Raw genomic sequence first — 20,621 nt, 5'->3', positions numbered from 1 at the left:
TAACTCTTGATATTTCAACTGTGTAAATGTATTGCATCTGCAACACGCTAGTGAACATGTCATGAGCAAGTGCAGCTTTGATTATAAAAAATGTAAATGAAGATATTTGAAGTACAAACTAGGGCAAGCAAGAGGAATATTTTACTCATAAAGATAACAATCACACAAACAACCAGTAAAATAAATGGGAGGCAATTAACAGAAAAGGCAAGCAACTCCCAGATTTGCCAGCAATTTCATACCTGGTTTGATTAAATGTTCTTATTTCTAAACACGTATCAGAGGGGAAGGGAAATTCAGTCCTTGCAAAATGAAATGAACTCTACAATTTAAGTCTGAGGAGCCTGATTGAGGCATAGCATCAAATGTGTACAGATGAAAACAATGGTAAGCCAGCCACTGTTTTTTGGTTGGTTTTTTTTGGCCAGTAGTTCTGGAAGTGCAATCTGCAATGCACAGATCTTACTTCGGCACTTGACCATCTGCAGCTGCTTCACTCTGGCCCCTAGTGAGTTAGTGTCCATGAAGTCCATCTTAATGAAGTAGAGAAAAGGGTCTTCAGGAATATAAAAGATTTACCCTGCTTAGCATGGAGCTGTGTGCAATGTGAAATAGAGAGCAAGTGGTGCATGTGCTGATATTTGAAAAGATCTGTGGTTTAAACAGCCCCATTGAAGAGGCTGTGAACTGTGTTTGGAGCTGGCTTGGAGTGCTGAGCACTGCAGAGTGCAGTCAGCTCGATGCCCCTCGTTCCTATAATAAAAATGGTAAGGCCTTTTTACTATTTATGTCTGCTTCCTTTGAGCTTTGGGTTTACTGGTATGCAAAAAGGAAAAAAAAACAAAAACAAGCACATGTTCAGTTGCTCAATCAACCTTTTTTCTCAATCCACACTCAGTGATCTCAGTGAGTCATTACAGCATAATTACAATTTGAGTGTGATACACTGTTTGTAGAAAAGTATCTATTTTTAGCAGAAGAAACACTACAGTCCCTGAAAGAAGGAGAAAGAAAGGGAAAAAAGGAAGAAAATCTATAACCAGCAAATCAAGGCTATTGTTAACTGATATTAGGAGACACTCGGGAGATTTACAGTGCTCGCACTCAGCCACATAAAAACCACACTGAACAGAATGCCTACCAGGGGTTAAATTCATATGCCTGCGCTGCAGCCTATTTCTGTCAACACTCAGCTCAGGAAATAAACATTTATGCTTTCTGAAATGAAAGTGTATTTTTGAAGACTAGCCGTCAGATATTTTTTGCCCTTCACACTTTCAAATGCTTAGCCTTTTTTGTAAGTTGACTGCAAAGTGCATCAGTTTGCTAGGCAAAAAGAAAAAAAAAAATCTTGACAAGTGCCCATGGCATCATTGTCAAGCACACAAGCGTCTAGTGGAAGATGGCAGGAGGGTTGGCACAAAACATGCTTCCTTCAAGCTTCTTACCTCAGGGGTACCTGACTCTTGAGAAGCCTTTCAATCCTTCCAGATGACGTTATTGCAGACTGTCATCTGGTTTATTTGGAGTGTGCTGTATCACAGATAAACACGCTATTTAACTGCAGGTCAAGGTACAGCATCATCCTGCCAGCAAACGTCCGAGATACATCAGATGGCACTGACTTGGGGAGGGAGATGGAGGGAGATCAAAGTTGTCACCAATATGGTACATGCTAAAGGGGGAGAAAGGTGCACAACGTTGTATTGTAAAATGTTATCACACAGTTCTGTGTTGAAAGTGGTGACCTGCAAGACTCCAAAGGATTAAGGACCTGCACAATGCATGACAAAGTTCCGACCCACACCATCATCATGCAGCATCTCAGGGTGGCTTGAATAGAGCTTGGAGATGGAACTGGGGAGGCTAACACTGGTCAGAAGGCTGGAAAGGGTCCAAGTTGGAGACTTCTAAAAAAATAGTTGGAATTTAGTATAGAAAATATCCCCTAGTCAGAGAACATGGTTGATCTGGGGGGGTTCACATAACAAAAGCTCACAAACTCAGAGGTTGGCATGAAATAAGTATAACCCTCTCCAAATAATTAAAAATAAATCTCTGCATATAAATATATAAGAGTGTGTAGTCTATTATTTTAACTGTGACTTGTTGAACACATATTAAGAGGGCATTGCTGTGATACAAGAGACATGCTGAATGCTTCCGTATTTCCTGAAAAATAAAAACAAAACCAAACCGTATTAATTACAACTTGATTCAGCTTTGCATTCCCACGAGGGATGCCTTTAAAAGTTAAAACATGCTTTCACTGAACAGGCTTTCAAGGGAAAGTTACTTCGATCAGGAACAAAATAGTCATGTTGATTTGATTTATTATTGAAGAGTGGAACAACATGCTTTACATTTTCCAGTTTTTCCACAATGTAAAAAATTTCTTTTGATTTTTTATGTGTCATATAAAAATAACTGGTATATTTACTGCTCGAGAATGCAGATTTTTCAAGAGTGTAGTACAATAAATTACGTCAATATCCCATTTTCCCCCCTCACAGGGCATTTGTAATTTTCTTTGACTGTGGCACACAATAAATGTTATTGAAACATAGTATTATTTACTTTTTAAAAAATAAAGCCATTGCCAGCAAACCTAGTGTGAAAATAGATAATTGAATAAAAGAAGGAAGTTGGGGAGTTTTGGGGGGAAAAAAAAGAATACAGAGAGAAATTGCATGTTAAACTTTTTTAATCAAAAGTGATTTTATAGCCTTTTGCTTAATTAAACCTCTCAGAAGTGTGTGAAACATTGTTATACCTGAAAAATTGTTAATTTGTAAATCACAGGGACAAAAGGGCTCCACTGCAACTTTAAAGTTTCTATGCACGTAAATGTCAATAGAGTGCCTTCTCCATCATCAGCACTAAATTCACATTGATGCCTCTTTTCTTCTCTGTATTGATCCTTCCATGAGAACGTAGATTTGTATCTGTTAATTAATGCGTCCTGAAACAGCGTTTGTATTAATCAGGCAGATAAGAAAAATTGGATGCCTGCACCCTCATGACAACCGTAAAAGTGCTGGCCCTGATAAAATCGTGGATGGACCTCAATAAAAAAGTTCCTCCTTCCACTCAATAAACTAATCATCCTGCTTTTAATTATTCGGCAGAAAGATGTGTGGAGATTGGAGAATGTGTAAATCTATTTACTAACAGCAGTGTCTGGGAGGGAGAATGGGGCTGTCACAGGACGGTGCTGCAGGCTACATTCTCTGTCCATCTGCTGCTGCAGGAAAAACTGGTTCTTGAAAGCCGGCAAGGAACAGAAATGTTGGAGCTAATTGAAATCATGAATTCCTCCCTATAACCTTTGAAATGATTATTTTTTCTCCATTTCCCTCTTATTTATTTTAATCACAGATGTGTTATTTTCCATTGTCACATCTTCAAGGCTTTCCTGTTGTTGTTGGATCAGATTTTGTTGTTTTCTTTTGTTTTGTTTTGGTTTGGTTTTTTTTAAGTCAAAGAGCTGCAGTTCTATCACAAGACTCAAAAGACAGTAAGAGAAAATGAAAACAAATAAGGAGGGAGAGAAAAATGAGAGAGAGAGCGCATGCAGCTGGTTTTATGTTTCATTTTTTATGGATGCCTGGTGGTTTGGATGTGGGCTTTTCTTTTTTATTGTATTAGTTTTGCTGCTTAGTGCTTATAGAGAAAATCCTGTTTGGAGTAGATGCCTTGCAGATTTGCTAGTTTATGACATATTCTTGCATGACTGTAACTCTCAACTTTAAAAACAGAAAAATGCATTTAAGTGTAATTGAACACCAAAAAGAATGTTCTTACAGCAGGAACCCTGTCAAAGGACACGTAAGCAACTCCATAAACAACTAAATGAAAGCCTCAGACATGTCTTAAGACCCTTTAAGAAAAGCTTGACTAATCCCCTTTGATGATTTTATTAAGTACTTGTGGTTGATGGTGCCAACTGGCAAACTGCTGCATTTCGCCAACAGGCCAGGAAAATCACTTCCTCTCCCATATTGTTTTCTAGCACCTAATGTGATTGGAATATTAGTAGTTTGATATAATAAATTCACAAGTACTGTAAACAAGAGTCTGAAAAGGTAAGACAGTAAAGATGTTTGCCCATAGTGATCTTATTAGGAAAGACTGCGGAAGCAAAAGTTAAATTCATTAAGAGGCATTTAATAAAATTTTGGTTGCCCTCACCAAAATGATGGTGTGACTGCTATTCAGTTGGCACTTGAGTGTGCACCCTGTTATTTCAACAAGTGTAGTAGTCGCAGGAGCCAGGACAGAAGTGATTAGTGTCTTTTCTGAGAAGGGTAACTGTTACTTCTCTTTTTCACTGACATTAAAGTTCAAAAAGAATTTTTCTCCTTTTCATCCATACCTTAATTCTATTAAAACATCAAATTTTCCCTTTTAATAATTTTTTTCTTTTTTTTCTCCTAAATTACCCTTCTTGGGTTACAGTAGTAATGGATAGAGTCAGCAGATCCCTGTTTCACAGCATTAAGTTTTTACAACTAAGCACAAGTATTTCAGAGCAAAGAAGATATCATACAAATCACAGATTGCCACTGCAATGCCCCAAAAATTAATATGATTTTTACAGGAAGAGCTTGCCAATTCCTGCTTTTTTAAAACTTTGGTTTTGATTAGAAAATGTTTGATTTTGTATTGATTTACATTCCTGTAGTAGGATGGGGATGAGACACACAAAAGCAGTAGGGAGAATAATAGAAGAATGCATGCATGTTTTATCACAGTGTATATAAAAATAAATCAAAAAGAGGATCAGGTTTCCAAATTTGCTTAATATTTTTCTTTTTTTCTTTTTTTTTTTTTTTTTTTTCTCCCTATTCAGGATTCTCCACTTTGTCTCTAGCTGACCAGATGAGCCTTCTTCAGAGTGCTTGGATGGAGATCTTGATTCTCGGTGTTGTATACCGGTCACTTTCTTTTGAGGATGAGCTTGTGTATGCTGAAGATTATATTATGGATGAAGACCAATCCAAATTGGCAGGCCTTCTTGATCTTAACAATGCCATACTGCAGCTGGTAAAGAAATACAAGAGCATGAAGCTGGAGAAAGAAGAATTTGTCACCCTCAAAGCTATAGCACTTGCTAATTCAGGTTGGCAGAGTGGCATGATGGTTGCTACATTTTTAATCTCCCTTCCCTTCCCTTCCCTTCCCTTCCCTTCCCTTCCCTTCCCTTCCCTTCCCTTCCCTTCCCTTCCCTTCCCTTCCCTTCCCTTCCCTTCCCTTCCCTTCCCTTCCCTTCCCTTCCCTTCCCTTCCCTTCCCTTCCCTTCCCTTCCCTTCCCTTCCCTTCCCTTCCCTTCCCTTCCCTTCCCTTCCCTTCCCTTCCCTTCCCTTCCCTTCCCTTCCCTTCCCTTCCCTTCCCTTCCCTTCCCTTCCCTTCCCTTCCCTTCCCTTCCCTTCCCTTCCCTTCCCTTCCCTTCCCTTCCCTTCCCTTCCCTTCCCTTCCCTTCCCTTCCCTTCCCACCTAAAAGCACTTTTAACTAAAAACAACTTTCTGGTTCAAAGTAATTATGGAATATGTTCCTAAGGGAGTGAAGAATATTCCACTGTATTATTTGGAGAGTGTTTTACAGACAGAGATCCCTTCAAATGAATATAGATGTTGTTCTCCTAAATCCATTGCATAATCCAGACAAGTCTAATCATTGTAATTAAAGCAAAAGAAAAGATGCTGGAGAGTATGCTATATATTTTCTCTTTAAAGGGAGCTACTGATTAATTTGATAGACTGAATTCAGGATATGGAAAGAGGGAGGAAATCCATATTGAATCGTGCAAGGACCACACCTTTCCTTACAGATCCTTTGCATTTATGAGAGTGCTTCTGCAAAAAATTATTACCTGTGCAGCAAGAGTTAAAAAATCTCAGAAAGAATTTTTTTTTCTGCATTTGAATTTAAAAGTGCTGAAACAGTGAATACTGTCAGATAAGTAAAAATCGTTCGTGCTTTGTTGTTTTTCTTTTTGTGCCTCCTTAATGCTTTATTGTGGTCTTAAGTCCCTTTTAGCATTTGCATAAAGTTCACGATAGATCCCTCTTTAATGACGTGCCGATCATTAGATACCTGTGTGTCAATAACATGCTCTGATGCTATGTTCCATTGACAGTCACACCGTGCCCCTCCATCTGCTTTTGTTTTGACCCTATCTTTGAACTTTATCTTGGTTGCTGGCCAGTAGTTTTCCCTTTAATTACAAGAAGGAAACTGTCAATAAAATCTGTTAAATGGGATGCAATGAGTGGCTTGAATGGGCGGACGGCTATTTGTTCAAATTCTGCAGCATTCAAGGTATTGACAGTTTGTTTTCTGGGGCCATATGTGACGATCAATCTCAGGCTGGGCTCAGCCGCGCTGAAAAATGAAAAACCAGATTGCTTTTGCTTACTTGTGGATGACGACTTGTGATTTGGCGCGGTCCTAGTGAGATGAGACCTTCTGCCCAAATTGCCCCCCTGAGAGCCAGGACGCGTGACTGTTTTTAGAAATAATTTTTTAATTGATTTTGTAATTAACAGTTCATCTACAATATTGATGCATGAATCCTCAGATTGATAGGAGGGAAATTGTTTTCAACAATGAAGTTGTACTTTCCTATTTATCTTTGTAATGTGATTTAGCACTCTGCATTTTTAATTGGAAATATAATTCAAAAACATGCAAAGCCAAAATGCTTATTAGTTTCTTTGTAAAATATTCTCCACCCCACTAACTCTGTCCTTAATTTTAGAATATTATCTTATTCCAGATTAAACAAAATGCTGAAATGTCTCTCAAAGATAAAAATTATTCTTAATTGAAGATTTATTTATCATTTTTGACCATTGTAAATAGACACTGGAGGATGCTTTGCAGCTCCAGGAAGGTTATTTCTCAAAATTGGTCATGCTTAATGATCAGAGCAAGAAAAGTTATCTGCAATTAGGAGCCTAAATGGAGAAGGGCTTTTGTACTTATTTAAATTCTGTAATTCAAAGACTGAATTAGAAATATTTCTGCAGTTGACTTGACAAAAAGGATGAGAGCCAGCATAGGCAGATATGATGTTAAATACCATTCCTACCTTCTCCCTCACCCCAAAAAAAAGAAGGAAAAAAAAAAGATATGCAGTGTTTAAGTAATAATAAAAAATAACTGCTGCCAAAAAAAAGTTTAGTCATACACTGTGCATAGAGTGTATCAAAATCATCTGTAGCTTCATTAACTTTGCTGGAAATTACAACCAGGATAATGTCAGAGATAAATACAGTTCAGCATACTAAAATTCAGGGCACATTGAAGTGAAAACATTTCCTTCCCTCATCTTGAAAGAAATAAAAATTGCTGTCTTAAAATGAAGCTGTTGCAAGGAGGAATTAAAAAGTTGCCCAGACATTCCACTTCCCTTTCAACAGTGTTTCAGATGCTGACTTTCAGCATTTCAGCTTCAGGTTGTGCATACACAAGATAACCTAACTTCTACCAGTTGTAGCTACACTAACCTGTAGATATAAAATAGCACCTGCAGGATTACAGCCCATCAGTGGATATCAGGCCCTTAGTCTTTCAGTTTACAAATGCTGCTAAAATGAAAATAAAATTTAAGTTGAATTAATTATTTTTTGTCTTTTTTTAAATAGACAAAAGCAGAATAGCTCATTTTCATATAACTAGGAACTTGGTTAATGAAAATATATTTTAAAAAAAGCCATTAGAAAATCAACCAGTAGCAATTCACATTTTAATATATTTTTATTGCTACTTCTGCTTTCTTCCAGTGTTTATTTTTTTCCAGTTTAAAATATATTAGCCTTTTTATAGCTGTGGAGAGTATAATAAGAAATCTTGCGTGTTTCAGACACTTTTGCCATATCCACACTGTCTGGAAAGATTCCCAGGTTGACTCTACTGTAAGCAGTAGACAAAGATGGTTTTATAGCTCTGTATCTGTGTTAGTGATTTATGATACAGTGTCACAGTACTTTCCCTGCTGGTGTTTGGAAGCAGGAAAAAGAAATTGTAGATTGTCTTCATATCGATTGTATTTTGTTTGAATAAATACCACAAGCTTTGTTTTGGCCAACAAATCTCAGTAGCAAGAGCATTAAAACACACACTTTCCTTTAGGTCTACAGAGCCCATTTGTGCAGTGCTGGATCTGAGATAATCCTGCCATTTGGTCCCTAAAAGGTGGGGAGGAGTAGCAGTTTTTCAGGGACATTCTCTGACAGCCATTATCAAATGTTCCCCATGCAGGGCTGGCAATGCCACACCAGCTTCCATAAATTTCCAGAAATGCAAGATGTGGCTATGTTGTAGATTGTCACTGATTTCAAACTGAGTGCATATAGCCTCTGGGAAGTTTAAATACACATGTAAGAGCACAATACTAAAGTGTATAGACGCTTCAGTCGTGCGTACCTTAAGTCTGTGCAGGCATGATTTCAATGGTTACATTTAATATGCAAATATGGAATTTATCAGGTTAGATTTAAGCATCTGCATTGATTTGATAGTAATTAACACAGCCTTTATACTTCAGAGAAGTCACTCTTTCCTTGGCATTGCCCTTGTCATGCCGGTGTCATGAGTTCCTCCCTTCTTTCCCTGCCTTCTGTACACAAAAGCCAGGAGGTACCTGGAAGCTGCGGGACACGGCTGCCCTGCGTTCCGCCTCACACCGCCCAAATGAGGCGAGCTGGCACCAATGAGCACTTTGTTTACCCACGCAGAAAATCAACTTTGAATGGTTTCCAAAACATGCATGTACCAATTACTTCCTCGTGTGTAAGGGAAGGTGAAATATTTACAAAATATGCTTGAAGTGTACACAAGTGCAGGCACGCGCACGGGAGCGCTCCGGCATGGAAAAGATGAGCTGCTCGTCTCTTCCATGCCAGGATGTGTTCCCGTGTATTGATTAGGGTAACACTAAACAGGGAGTTGCAGGTGAGAAGTTTTTTGAATTTGCCCAATCAGTAAGGACTAAATTGGGCCTCCAGGCCAATTGTTGCAGAAGAGCTTAGGAGTCACACCTGAGACCAGAGTCTTAAGAGAAGCTCAGTTCCCATCTAAGACCTAATGTAAGGACCAGGAGTGTCAAAATACCTCAGCACATTTGAATAGCTGATCTCTGTGTATCTGCTTAAAGGCTGCTGGCATCTTGAAAAACCTGACCCAAATGTGGATGCTAGGCACTTAAAAGTACAGCCTTATGGACTGTTGAAAATTTAATCTTAAATGCTATCACTGGCTGTGTAGCCTGTACCACAAGAAGGAGAAAAGGACTTCTGCTCACCCTCATATTTCTGGTCGTTGATATTAACTCTTCTAAAAAAATAAATTAAAAATCACCCTTTTGGTACAGAGAGTGTGAACTGAAAATTATCCTGTGCATTTTAGCATAATGAAGTGCAGATCAATATTGGTGCCAGTAAAGTTATACTATCATCTCATCCTGTTAAAAAATTAGTAAGTTCTTGTAAGTTTTTTAGCTTTCCATGCACAGTGTACTCAGAGCACTAGGCTATCACCATTATATGATATTATCATAATAGAAATTAATTGGTAGAGCTCAGTAAATCACTTACTCCACAGGACATCATCTTTATTCCCAGTGCATGTCACAACATGGTGTATTTCATTTCTAATAATGTCCACTTTTTAATTTTGTTTTGTATAGTCATCTTGTTAGTGTTTGAATTAATGATTAAGACATATTTATCTTGACTGGGCACATATAGATAGGTATATAGATATAGATATACACCCACATAGCTGTTAAGGGTGTGTTACTTGTCTTTATTTTGACAAATATCAATAATAAGGTCTTAACTCTTTCATGTAGTTTTGTATAGAGAATAATACAGCACAGAAACAAATTTTTAGAAAAGGAAGTGACCACTATACTCAAGGTTTCCCTGTTTCTTGAAAACAGTTTATTTGTCACATTCTGTTTTCATGTAATCAAATAGATGACACCCACAATTCTTAAAGAAAATGAGTAATTCTGTTACCTGTTTCTTAATGTATGCATTAGGAAATGGCAGTTGAGTTAATCAGTGGTTAATTAATGCTTAATCACTGGTTAATGTTTTTTTTTTTTTTCTTTTTTTTCCTGGAAACTACTCTAGGAAACTAAGTAACTTGGACCTATTCCTCACTTAGGTAATAAGCAGATAGTATTTACATGTTAGTAGCATGAGAGTCATGAAGGGCAAGAAGCGAGTCCAAACTGAGTTGCCCTCAAGGTTAGTTGTGGTAATTTTTTATATCTTACAGTGAATAAAAATACTTTGAAGTCTTCATTAAACATTTTCTTTTACTTGGTTTCTCACCCCCCAGCTCTATCAATCTATCTATCAATCTATATTCAAAAGGGAAAAAATTCCCCATTTTCCAGGCTTTTATTAGCCTTATGGTGTAGGGTCTTGAACCAGTTCATAGTGTGCTTCCTTTTCTGCTTTGCAGCAAATATTCTTATATTTATTGCCCTCACTACCTCTCCTAGTGGAAAGTAAGCCATTTCAGGAATAAAAAAGGAAATGTTGGTTTGCTATGTTTTAACCTCCTTGTGGCCAGTGATTTTAATTCACTGCTAACCCAGTTAGTACCTGGAATAAAGTCCCCATTCTGTGAAGTAATTTCTTTTCTTATGCACCTTCATTTCCTACTGTGTTTTAAAAACTGTCTTGAGGCTTCAGTTTTTATCTCTTCTGAAAAGTAAGCCAAACCAGGGCAATGCAGACTAAGGCCTCGTTCATTAAAATCAATCGCACAAGCCTTTGTTTTCAGTTTTCACTGCCTTTAATTCCTATGGACAAGGAATTCTTCATTTATTCCTCTTTCATTTTCAGCATCTATTCCAGTTGAAATGTCTGTTTCCAATAGAATACTCCAGATATCAGACCATTTTCCCCATATGTTTTTGTAAGGAAAAATATTCTTTTTGCCTCTGTGCTTGTCTCTTAGCCTAACCATGCAAATCCCAGCAAACAGTTATGTTCAGGAAAAACAGGCAGGTCAAAATTAAGTATATTTGTTTACCCAACATAGGGAAGACCAAAGTAAGGGTCTGGGGTAAATCCAGCTCTGGATGGAAAAAGGACAGGAATTCTTGCTGGATGAGGGTTTGATTTGCGATTGGCAATTTCCATGGGTTGCTTCTGTCTTAAGCAGTATGCTTTTCAAAATGTCACTGTGTTGTGTTTCTCATAAAAATATACAGAAACACAATGTGGGCCGGCACTTTGTGTCCTTCTGCAAGTCTAGCACATTTTTCAGGGGCAGAGGAAGGGGTTCTGTAGTTCTGAGAACAATTCACCCCTTAGTAAACACTGCAGTAAGTTTCTTGGAGTTTTTGGACTGGCAGTACTATCTAGATAAAAAAAAACCCCAAAACTTGTTTATTTGAAACACTACCTGGATTAGGATTTTTTTCATCCTTACATTTTTGCTTTTTGTTCTTAATCTTGATCCCATCCAGTTTTTCCAGGATTCTACAGCTTTCTAAAGGGATTTCTCCAGACTGAGTTTGTGAACTGCTCAGCTGTATGGAATCAGAAACATCACAGCAGTTGCTGTATTTCAAGTACTTATTGGTATCTACCTCTCCAATGTGGTTTACCAGCATCTTAATGTGTGTATTCACTGCTGTGTGCTCCCTGCTGCTTGTTTCACTGTCCTATTTTCTTTTTGCTGTCTGAATTTTCTGACGTGAAGAAATACTTCACTTAAGATATCTGGTTTCCTTACACTTCTGAATGATGTTATATACAAAATATATAGATACTAGCCTTTAACTTAATCCTCAAAGTGGGATTTTGAGAGGTTTCCTTACCCTTAGTTCAGGTGTTTTCCAATTTTTAGCTAGTTGTCACCCTTTGTGATGTGTTCTAAATGATTCCTGGGTGGCTGGATGTTTATTTGTTGCAATTGAGATGAAGCTTGAATTTTAAATGAGGTAGATTGTAATCTGAGTTTCTGTCTGGACCTTGCGGTGTTTTTCTTGAATGAGAACTCCAGTTTTCTCTTATTTCTGTGCAATGATCTGATCAATCAACTGATCAGAAGAGGTACAATTGTATTTTGCCATCCTGTGATGGTGAAAGAAAGTATTTACAAGGATAGAATGAGATTCTCCAAGCAGAGCTCAATGAGTCCATGTCCTCATTTGTTGATCTCACTCTCTCCCATGGCAGCTTTGATCAGAAACAAATTCTTCCTTGCCAGGGATTTCCCATGTTCTCAGCACTTGTATCAACAAGTCTTGTGTTTGTCTGTCTTCAGTTTCACCAGCCTGGGATCATGTTTTTGGAGGGCATTTACCATCAAATTCTGCTGTCATGCAAATCACACTTTGAACTTACCCTGTTTAATTTCATTATTTACATAGGGGCTGGTTTTTAAGTGTGTTACATCTGCCTATAGGTTTCCTCTGGATATCACTAGTGTGGGATGTAATTGTAAATTATTCAGACCGCCTGCAAAGCCACTTAAAAAAAAACAACAAAAACCAACACATAAAAATAAAGGGGTTTTATTGTATAGGAAGAACCTTGAAACTCACTTATAATTTAGTTTCATATTTTCTGTAGAATTTTTCCTTTATTTCTAGATTGTCACGTAAATTGTCTGTGTTTCCTTAAATTATAGTGGTTCTTGATGGCATTTCTGAGGATTTGGTTTATCCCAATACATGAGCCATAGTTAGCAATGACTTAGCCTGCTCTGAATTCACTTCTACATCTGCCAGTCTGTAGTTACTGAAAAGATTTCTCTCTTTTGTTTTTCCTCTTCTTTTCCCCTTGGCTAGTTCAGCATTTTCAACCATTTTCCTTATTTTCAAAGGCCTACACCTGAGGGATTAAGATCTACATTCGTTTAATATCAGGAATAAAGTGGAAGTTCCAGACTGCAAGGCTGAAACTTAAGGAAGGATTTTTGTGGAGATTAATATTTTCCTGAGCAATCTGCAAGCTGAATCATGGTCTAATTAAATAGCACAGATTTATTGAGTTTGCATTTAAACATTGGCAGACACTAGAATGAGTACAGCTGAAATGAGTTTGAATCTTTTCTGTAAATGGGGAGTTAAATTATCATAGTAATTTGATTACATAATTTTTAAATCTTTCAAGCTAAATCACCATTTTAAAAGAACAGTTTGAAGTCTTAATCACCACTGGAAGTGCCCCTCTCTCTGCTGTTTTTTCTTACCCCATTCCTTGTGGCCAAATCTGTTCCCCAAGGCACAGCTTCCTGAACTGCTCCATGAACCACCATTTAAGGGCAGAGAGCTGGCTGGGCACATTCTTCCCTGCTACTAAATTAATTTCAAAGACAGCAACAAATGCATTAAATGCTTTAGTACTATTACTTCTCCATGTAAATAATTTCCCTGTTTACCAGAGGGATGGTACACAATCACCCCTGCAAGGAGAGGTTAAGAGCCCTTGTGTTTGGATGTTTTCCACACAGTGGAAGAGTTTTAAAGCATGAAATGTAATAGCTGTGTCAAAGGGCAGGTTTGATTCCTTTCTGGGGGATGTTCTCTTCCCTCCTCACTCATTTTCATTGTAAGTAATATGTAGAGCATAGATATTCCTAACACTGCAGGCCAAATTGCTCTCCAAACTACACAGTTAGACATCTTAGCCAAGTTTCAGCTCTGTGTGAAAAATACATTTAGTCTGGGCTCCATCCATCTATTTGCAAACTTATGGTCACTGTTACAAATACTGATTCTGGGGGGAAAAAAAGACCAGTTTTGTAAAGGGTTAAAAGCTCTAAACCCTTATAGTCACAATCTCCAGTCAGTCTTTGACTCATCAAGGATTTGTTGCAGATAAAATACTCCTATTTGTTCCCCAGCAAATCTGGCTGTGGCACTGTGGATCTGGGGAGAGGAGGAAAAGGTGTTTTTTCTGCACAAACAGCACATGGTTTATGGAAAAATTACTTGGAGTAGCAGATAGTGTGTTCTGTAGCACAGCAGTGAATATCCAAGGACTTGGTAAAGAGTTAGGGAGAAAAGACAACAATGTTTTTGGAGATTGCATTCCAAATTAAAGCCTGGTGGCTGGACCCTGTGCTTAAGACATCAGTCACGTCTGTATGTGTGTGTTAGCATGACTGTATCGATTATATCTGTTTGTAGGACACAGAATTCAGGGCTTTTCTCTTATTGACACAGAATTACTGAATAGAATTACCATATTAGAAAACTATCAAAAATGTATGGATTCAGGGAATGGTCTCATATTAATTAGAACTAAATTTTGCTAGAAGTAATATTTGCCTGTCATCTTTTTCAAAATGTTGTAGCCTTCTTTATCCCTAAGAGAGAGATTTCTGTTTCTGTGCTTTCAGCACAGTGCACCTTGATGTGCAGTATCACATCCCAGCAGCTTATGTCTTAGCTGCATACTTCTTAGAGCATGTATTCACTAAGTCTCAGAATTATTAAACGTGTAAAATTCCCATAGGACTCCATTATGTGTAATTAACAGATAAACTGTCATCAGAATCAATAAAACGTGCTAAATGATCCAAACTTGTGTATAATTAAGTGTCTGTTTTAGAGCAGGAGCTGTAACTTTTATTTTTTTTTCTTTTCAATTTGCACATTTGTTGTGACAATAATAGCTGGAACATTTTTGTTAACCTGTTACTTACTGGTTTGTGTTTCAGTTTACATGTTTGTAATTGAAAGGAGACAGGTATTTACTGTCTGGCCTAATTATCTGAGGAAACAGTTGCATGACAGCTTTTAGGAAGTGAATCTTAGATGCATCTTAATACTCTGAATGTAATTCAGATATTTGAAGCACGTGCAAAATTTGATGTTTAATCATCAACAGGGTAAAACATGAGACTCTGTCAAATACTGATCCAGAGCATCAGAGTGCTGGTTACAGGGCATGGAAGCGATGATGGAAGTGGATTCTTCACCATCCGGCTCTTCAGTTGTTATTCTATCTGGGAACAGGAGCTTTATTCCAAACCCAAAAATTAGGATGCAAAGCATTGTTACATTAAATCGAGTTTTCAGGGATGAATTTCAATCATTCCCTGTCCCAGTTTCACCCTGAGCAAAGCTTGCACAGTGTGGCCTGTCCCTGGGGCTTGTACCCCCTCACAGTAGTTGTATTTTCATGTGGTATTTTATTGGCTCTGTAAGTCTGGTGACCATCCCAATTTTGGTAGCTGGTAGGGGCTGTTTGGTGGCCTCTTTCACCTATGACTTTTTTTCCTTACTTGCATTCACCTCACTTAGGACCACATCAGGGTTTCTTTGGCATTTATGACTACATAAAAGTCAGAGAATTAGGGCTGCTCATCCAAAGTAATCTCAGCATGGTCCAGTAACTGCGTGTTCTCAGGGACATCTTCACTTTCTGTATCTATCCAGTTGAGGGGTTTACAGTTATTTCAGTTAGATATTTTCTCTTTATTTCACACTTTCATTGCTTTAATCTTTTTGGGTCACGTAGTTTAGTTTAGTTCCTGGTGTGTGTTGTGTCTGGGCCTGTCACTCAATACTTACACCACCAAGGCATCTCACCTGCAAAGGTGCAGGGCAAGGTGTTTGCTTTGAGTCTTTTATAAAAAATGCAAAACCCCAACACTAACAAGATGAACCACTGTCTGTGGGGGTGGGAGAGAAGGATTACACCTTACCGTAGCATGTTCTTGAACAGCTTCACCAAACAAAAGCTGTTCAGGAACATGTTAAGTGTTGCCTGTCTGTCTGAATATTTGGAAAAAAAATTGCTAAAACCTATCAGGAAATCCCTTCAAACCAGCATTTCCCTTGTGTTGGTGCAGTGGTCTTAATCCCACAGTCAGTGTTTCTGAGCTTCCAACGCGATAGCCTTGGAAGCCAACATAGAATTTTGCTGAGCTTTTCCACAGTAGGGCATCCTTGCTTTATCCTTGCTTCCCTGATAGAATGCAGCCCTCCATTCCTTCAGCCCCTTGGCACTGTCGTTCCTTCAAAGCAGTAACCAGACAGATGATTTGGGGAGCACCGAGGGTGACTGTTGTACTTGTTTGAGGAGGATGAGGAGAAGAATTACTTACCCAGGAGTTAATTGTACGTTTGTAGTTCCTCAGCATTTCAATACACTTTCCTAAAGGTCAGTACAGAAATTAATGGGTAATTATCTTCCCTCTTTGTGAAAGAGGATGGGCAGAACCAGTGAAAGTGTCGAGCAGCCTTAGCGTTATCAAACTCGTGGCGTACCCGACTGACACCTCCTGTTGCTCCTTTGTTTTGCAGACTCAATGCACATAGAGGATGTTGAGGCAGTGCAGAAACTTCAGGACGTCTTACACGAGGCTCTGCAGGATTACGAGGCCGGGCAGCACATGGAAGATCCTCGCCGTGCAGGCAAGATGTTGATGACTCTCCCGCTTCTGAGGCAAACCTCCACCAAGGCTGTGCAGCATTTCTACAACATCAAACTGGAAGGCAAAGTCCCCATGCACAAACTTTTTTTGGAAATGCTGGAGGCCAAGGTCTGACTAAAGCATCATGGGCTTCCCCATCATGCACGTTTTAAAAAAAAATAAAAAAAAGAAAAAAAAAAGGGAAAATAAACAGGATAATAATGGCAAAGAAACTTAGTGTTTAATTAAGGAAAAAATGACTAAATGACTGCACTGATATTTAGCAGCAAGACTGTGAAGCAGCTTTCAACTTTTTCTTCTGTGTCTTTCTGATGCAGTTTTTTCTTTTCCTTTTCCTTTTCTCCCTTTTCCTTTCTGTTCTTTCCTTTCCTTTTTTCCTTTTTCTCTTTTTTTTTTTTTTTTTTTCCTTTGCTGCTGAACTTTTTAAAAGAGGTCTCTAATTGAAGAGAGATGGAAGCCAGGCCTGCCAAAGGATGGAAATCCATAATATGGATGCCAGTGAACTTATTATGAACCATAATGTCCCCAATGACAAAGGAATCAAAGAGAGAAGCACCGTACCTAGCAGTACAGTACAACACGATGAACTGACTGAATGCAGTATTAGATTTCATAGGAGCAGTCTCTAATTAGACGACTAAAGCGACGATGCATCGGCTGCTTCTTACCATTGCATTTTCCATCTAGATCAGTTACAGCCATTTGATTCCTTAATTGTTTTTTCAAGTCTTCCAGATATTTCTTAGGTTAGCTACGATGTAACTTTTTCAGGGAATAGTTTAAGCTTTATTCATTCATGCAATACTAAAGAGAAAGAAATACTGCATTTTTGTGCTGGCTTGAACAATGATGAACAATAATGAAGGACAAATGAATCCTGAAGGAAGATTTTTTTAAATGTTTTGTTTCTTCTTACTAATGGAGATTTTTTTGTACCAGCTTTACCAGTTTTCAGCCATTTATTAATGTGGGAATTTATCTTACTAAAGCAATAGTCGAAGGGAAGGTGCATATTATCACGGATGCAATTTATGTTGTGTGCCAGTCTGGTCCAAAACATCCAGTTTCTTAACATGAGCTCCAGTTTATAACTAAATGTTCACTGACTCAAAGGATTAGATTACACCTGCAGTATATCCGAGTAGTCTACCATAGAAATACTCCATGTCAAATACCAATCCGTAAGGGCGTTAGGAGACAGCGACTGTGCAGGGGCGCGGTCGCCCAGTGATTTCTTACTGCTTCAGTTGCAAAGGAACGAGATACTACTGCCTGTTTGCAAAATTGTAACCTCACTCGAAGAAAAACCCTATGAAACAATAGTAGCTTAGAGGCAATGAGGCAAATGCCGCCGTTTGCAAAATTAAGAAATCAGAGAAGTAGACTTCTGACCAAATTGAAGAATTTAACACTTCTGTACTTTATTTATTGATTTAGATTTTCGTTTGTAAATGGCGATCCTTAACAAGTAGCTAAACCAGTATATGTGCTTTTCAACCAGTATTGTCACAGCATGAAAGTCAGTCAGTTTCAAGACTGTTACGAGGTGTAATCTAATGTATAAACCGATTAGATGCCCCCAGAAAACTACAGTCGCTAAATAACCAATAAACAATAACCTCCATCAAATGCTATACCAATGTACCAGTGTTAGTAGCTGCTCCCTGTACTATGTGAACATCCTTATTCTATGTACACAGATGTAATTAAAATTGTAATCCTAACAAACAAAAGAAATGTAGTTCAGCTTTTCAATGTTTCATGTTTGCTGTGCTTTTCTGAATTTTTATGTTGCATTCAAAGACTGTTGTCTTGTTCTTCTTGTGGTGTTTGGATTCTTGTGGTGTGTGCTTATAGACACAGGGTAGAATTAGAGACAATATTGGATGTACAATTCCTCAGGAGATTACAGTAGTATATTCTATTCCTTACCGGTAATAAAGTTCTTCCTAGTAATAATTAAGAGATCGAAACTCCAAACAAATACTCGTTATGAACAGATACACACTGAAATCATAATATTTTCAAAACAAGGGATAATTTCTGTAACAGTTTATTATAGAATACCAATGTATAGCTTAGAAATAAAACTTTGAATATTTCAAGATTATAGATAAGTCTAATTTTTAAATGCTGTAAATATAGCTTTTATTCAATCATCTCTCAGATGTTGTTATTAACTCGCTCTGTGTTGTTGCAAAACTTTTTTGGTGCGGACAAGTTTCCAAAACTATTGCTACGTTGTGTGCTTTAAACAAAATAACAATGGGCCGATACTCTCTCGGCCTCATGCTAGGAAAAAAAAAAAAAACTGTGTATCTATCATTAGCTATATGGGACTATATTGTAGATTGTGTTTTCTCAGTAGAGAAGTGACTGTAGTGTGATTCTAGGTAAATCATCATTAGCAATTCATTCAGATGGTCAATAACTTGAAATTTATAGCTGTGATAGGAGTTCAGAAATTGGCACATCCCTTTTGAAAAATGTCAAAAAAAAAAAAATACAACTCCTGGGAAAAAGGTGCTGATTCTATAAGATTATTTATATATGTAAGAGTGCAAAAAAAAGTTTATTTTCCAGAAAGTTTCTGCAGGGTTTAAGTTGCTACTGTTCAAGTACACTATATATATATAAATATATAATATAAATATTGTTTTTGCTGTATCACATTAAAGAACTTGGGCTTCAGGGTCAAAAGCCAATCAATAGAAGTATACAAAAAACACACAAAAAATGGAGATGTGTTAAAGGCACACGGTGCAAACTTTAGTTTTCATTTTCCATAATTTTTTGGAGCTGCAAAAGAACAAGTATCTCAAGACTGTAAAACCATTACCTGAAACTTAGCTAAAAAAACTGCACGGGCTTTATAATGTTGTTCATCTTAAACCTTGCTGGAGAAGAGTTCTTTCAAGACCACTTACTTAATGTGAAGTGTTGGGAAAATTTCAAAGGGTGTATGTTTTAGCCATAACAATTTAATTTCTATTTTTGCTTCATTTTTTAATTTTTTCTTATTTAAAGCAATATGATTGTGTAACTCCCAGAAGTTACACATTTGTTTCAATCAGATCAGATTGTTGTATTTATTCCAGTATTTTGCATTTAAATGATAACATAAAAAGATATAAAAAATTAAAACTGCTATTTTTCTTATAGAAGAGAAAATGGGTGTTGGTGATTGTATTTTAATTATTTAAGCGTCTCTGTTTACCTGCCTAGGAAAACATTTTATGGCAGTCTTATTGTGCAAAGATCGCAAAAGGACAAAAAAAATTAAACTGCTTATAATAATCCAGGAGTTGCATAATAGCCAGTAGTTTAAAACCGAAACAAAACAACAAATGAAAACAAACATGTCTATAGCTGTAGATGGGCTTCACATCTGTATAGCAATCAACTGTATATTTTTGTGATGTGTATCATACCGTGTGCTCCAACCAATGTCCATTTGTGTAAATGTATTTATTTTATATTGTATATATTGTTAAATGCAAAAAGGAGATATGATTCTGTAACTCCAATCAGTTCAGATGTGTAACTCAAATTATTATGCCTTTCAGGATGATGGTAGAGCAATATTAAACAAGCTTCCACTTTTGATTGCTTTTATTTTATTTTTTGTGTTGTGGGGTTGTTTTGGTTTTGTTTTCTTTTTTGGAGGAGGAAACAGAGCAATTAGCGTTGCCTTTTGTTACTTCCATTCAAAACGGAGCCAGCGTTTGCACTTCTCCCTTAAAGCACGACATGAGTGTAAATAAATGCTATATAAAGCCTTGTCAGAATGAATTCTAGTGCGGTACAAGACATTTTGCATACTCTTAAATATGTAAAATGTCTCATAGCACATTAGAATTCAGGCTGGCAGGCCTTTATATAGCACTTATTTAATCTTAAAGCATCTTCACATCAACCTGCATTACTCAAAATCATTGCCTCTCTGTCAATGTCATAAAAGAAAACTTTCCCACTATTTTAAGATCACATTAATATCATATAGAAGTAGTTTTTTGCTTTCTCCATCAACAACCAAGTCTATCATTCATTTCCTACTGCAGGAGACTACTTTAATGTGTTCTGAGTAAAAATAAAAAATAAATTAAGAAAAAAAAACCTGTATTACTTGATCCGGTGTTGCTGAATGGAAGTAAACAGCCCCCAGAGCAGTGATATGGACGGGTGTTAACGAAGATCC

The 20,621-nt window shown here is 37.4% G+C and overlaps 1 protein-coding gene across 49 annotated transcripts in view; it reads left to right on the top strand.

Annotated features, from left to right (window-relative positions):
* Positions 1 to 20,027, top strand: part of ESRRG (estrogen related receptor gamma) — a 392,986-nt gene extending 372,959 nt beyond the window's left edge. For all 49 annotated transcript variants that reach the window (XM_086878677.1, XM_086878688.1, XM_086878702.1 and 46 more), the window contains 2 exons: positions 4,853 to 5,122; positions 16,293 to 20,027. In XM_086878677.1, the coding sequence (XP_086734803.1) occupies positions 4,853 to 5,122; positions 16,293 to 16,537 (515 nt within the window). In that variant the 3' untranslated portion in view covers positions 16,538 to 20,027. The remainder of the gene's footprint in view (positions 1 to 4,852; positions 5,123 to 16,292) is intronic.
* Positions 20,028 to 20,621: the final 594 nt, after the last annotated feature.

This window comes from Cyanistes caeruleus, chromosome 2 (assembly GCF_971803275.1).
Source record: "Cyanistes caeruleus chromosome 2, bCyaCae1.hap1.1, whole genome shotgun sequence".
In the NCBI taxonomy this organism is placed as follows: Eukaryota; Metazoa; Chordata; class Aves; order Passeriformes; family Paridae; genus Cyanistes; species Cyanistes caeruleus.
This window is presented reverse-complemented; position numbering and strand designations above follow the sequence as displayed.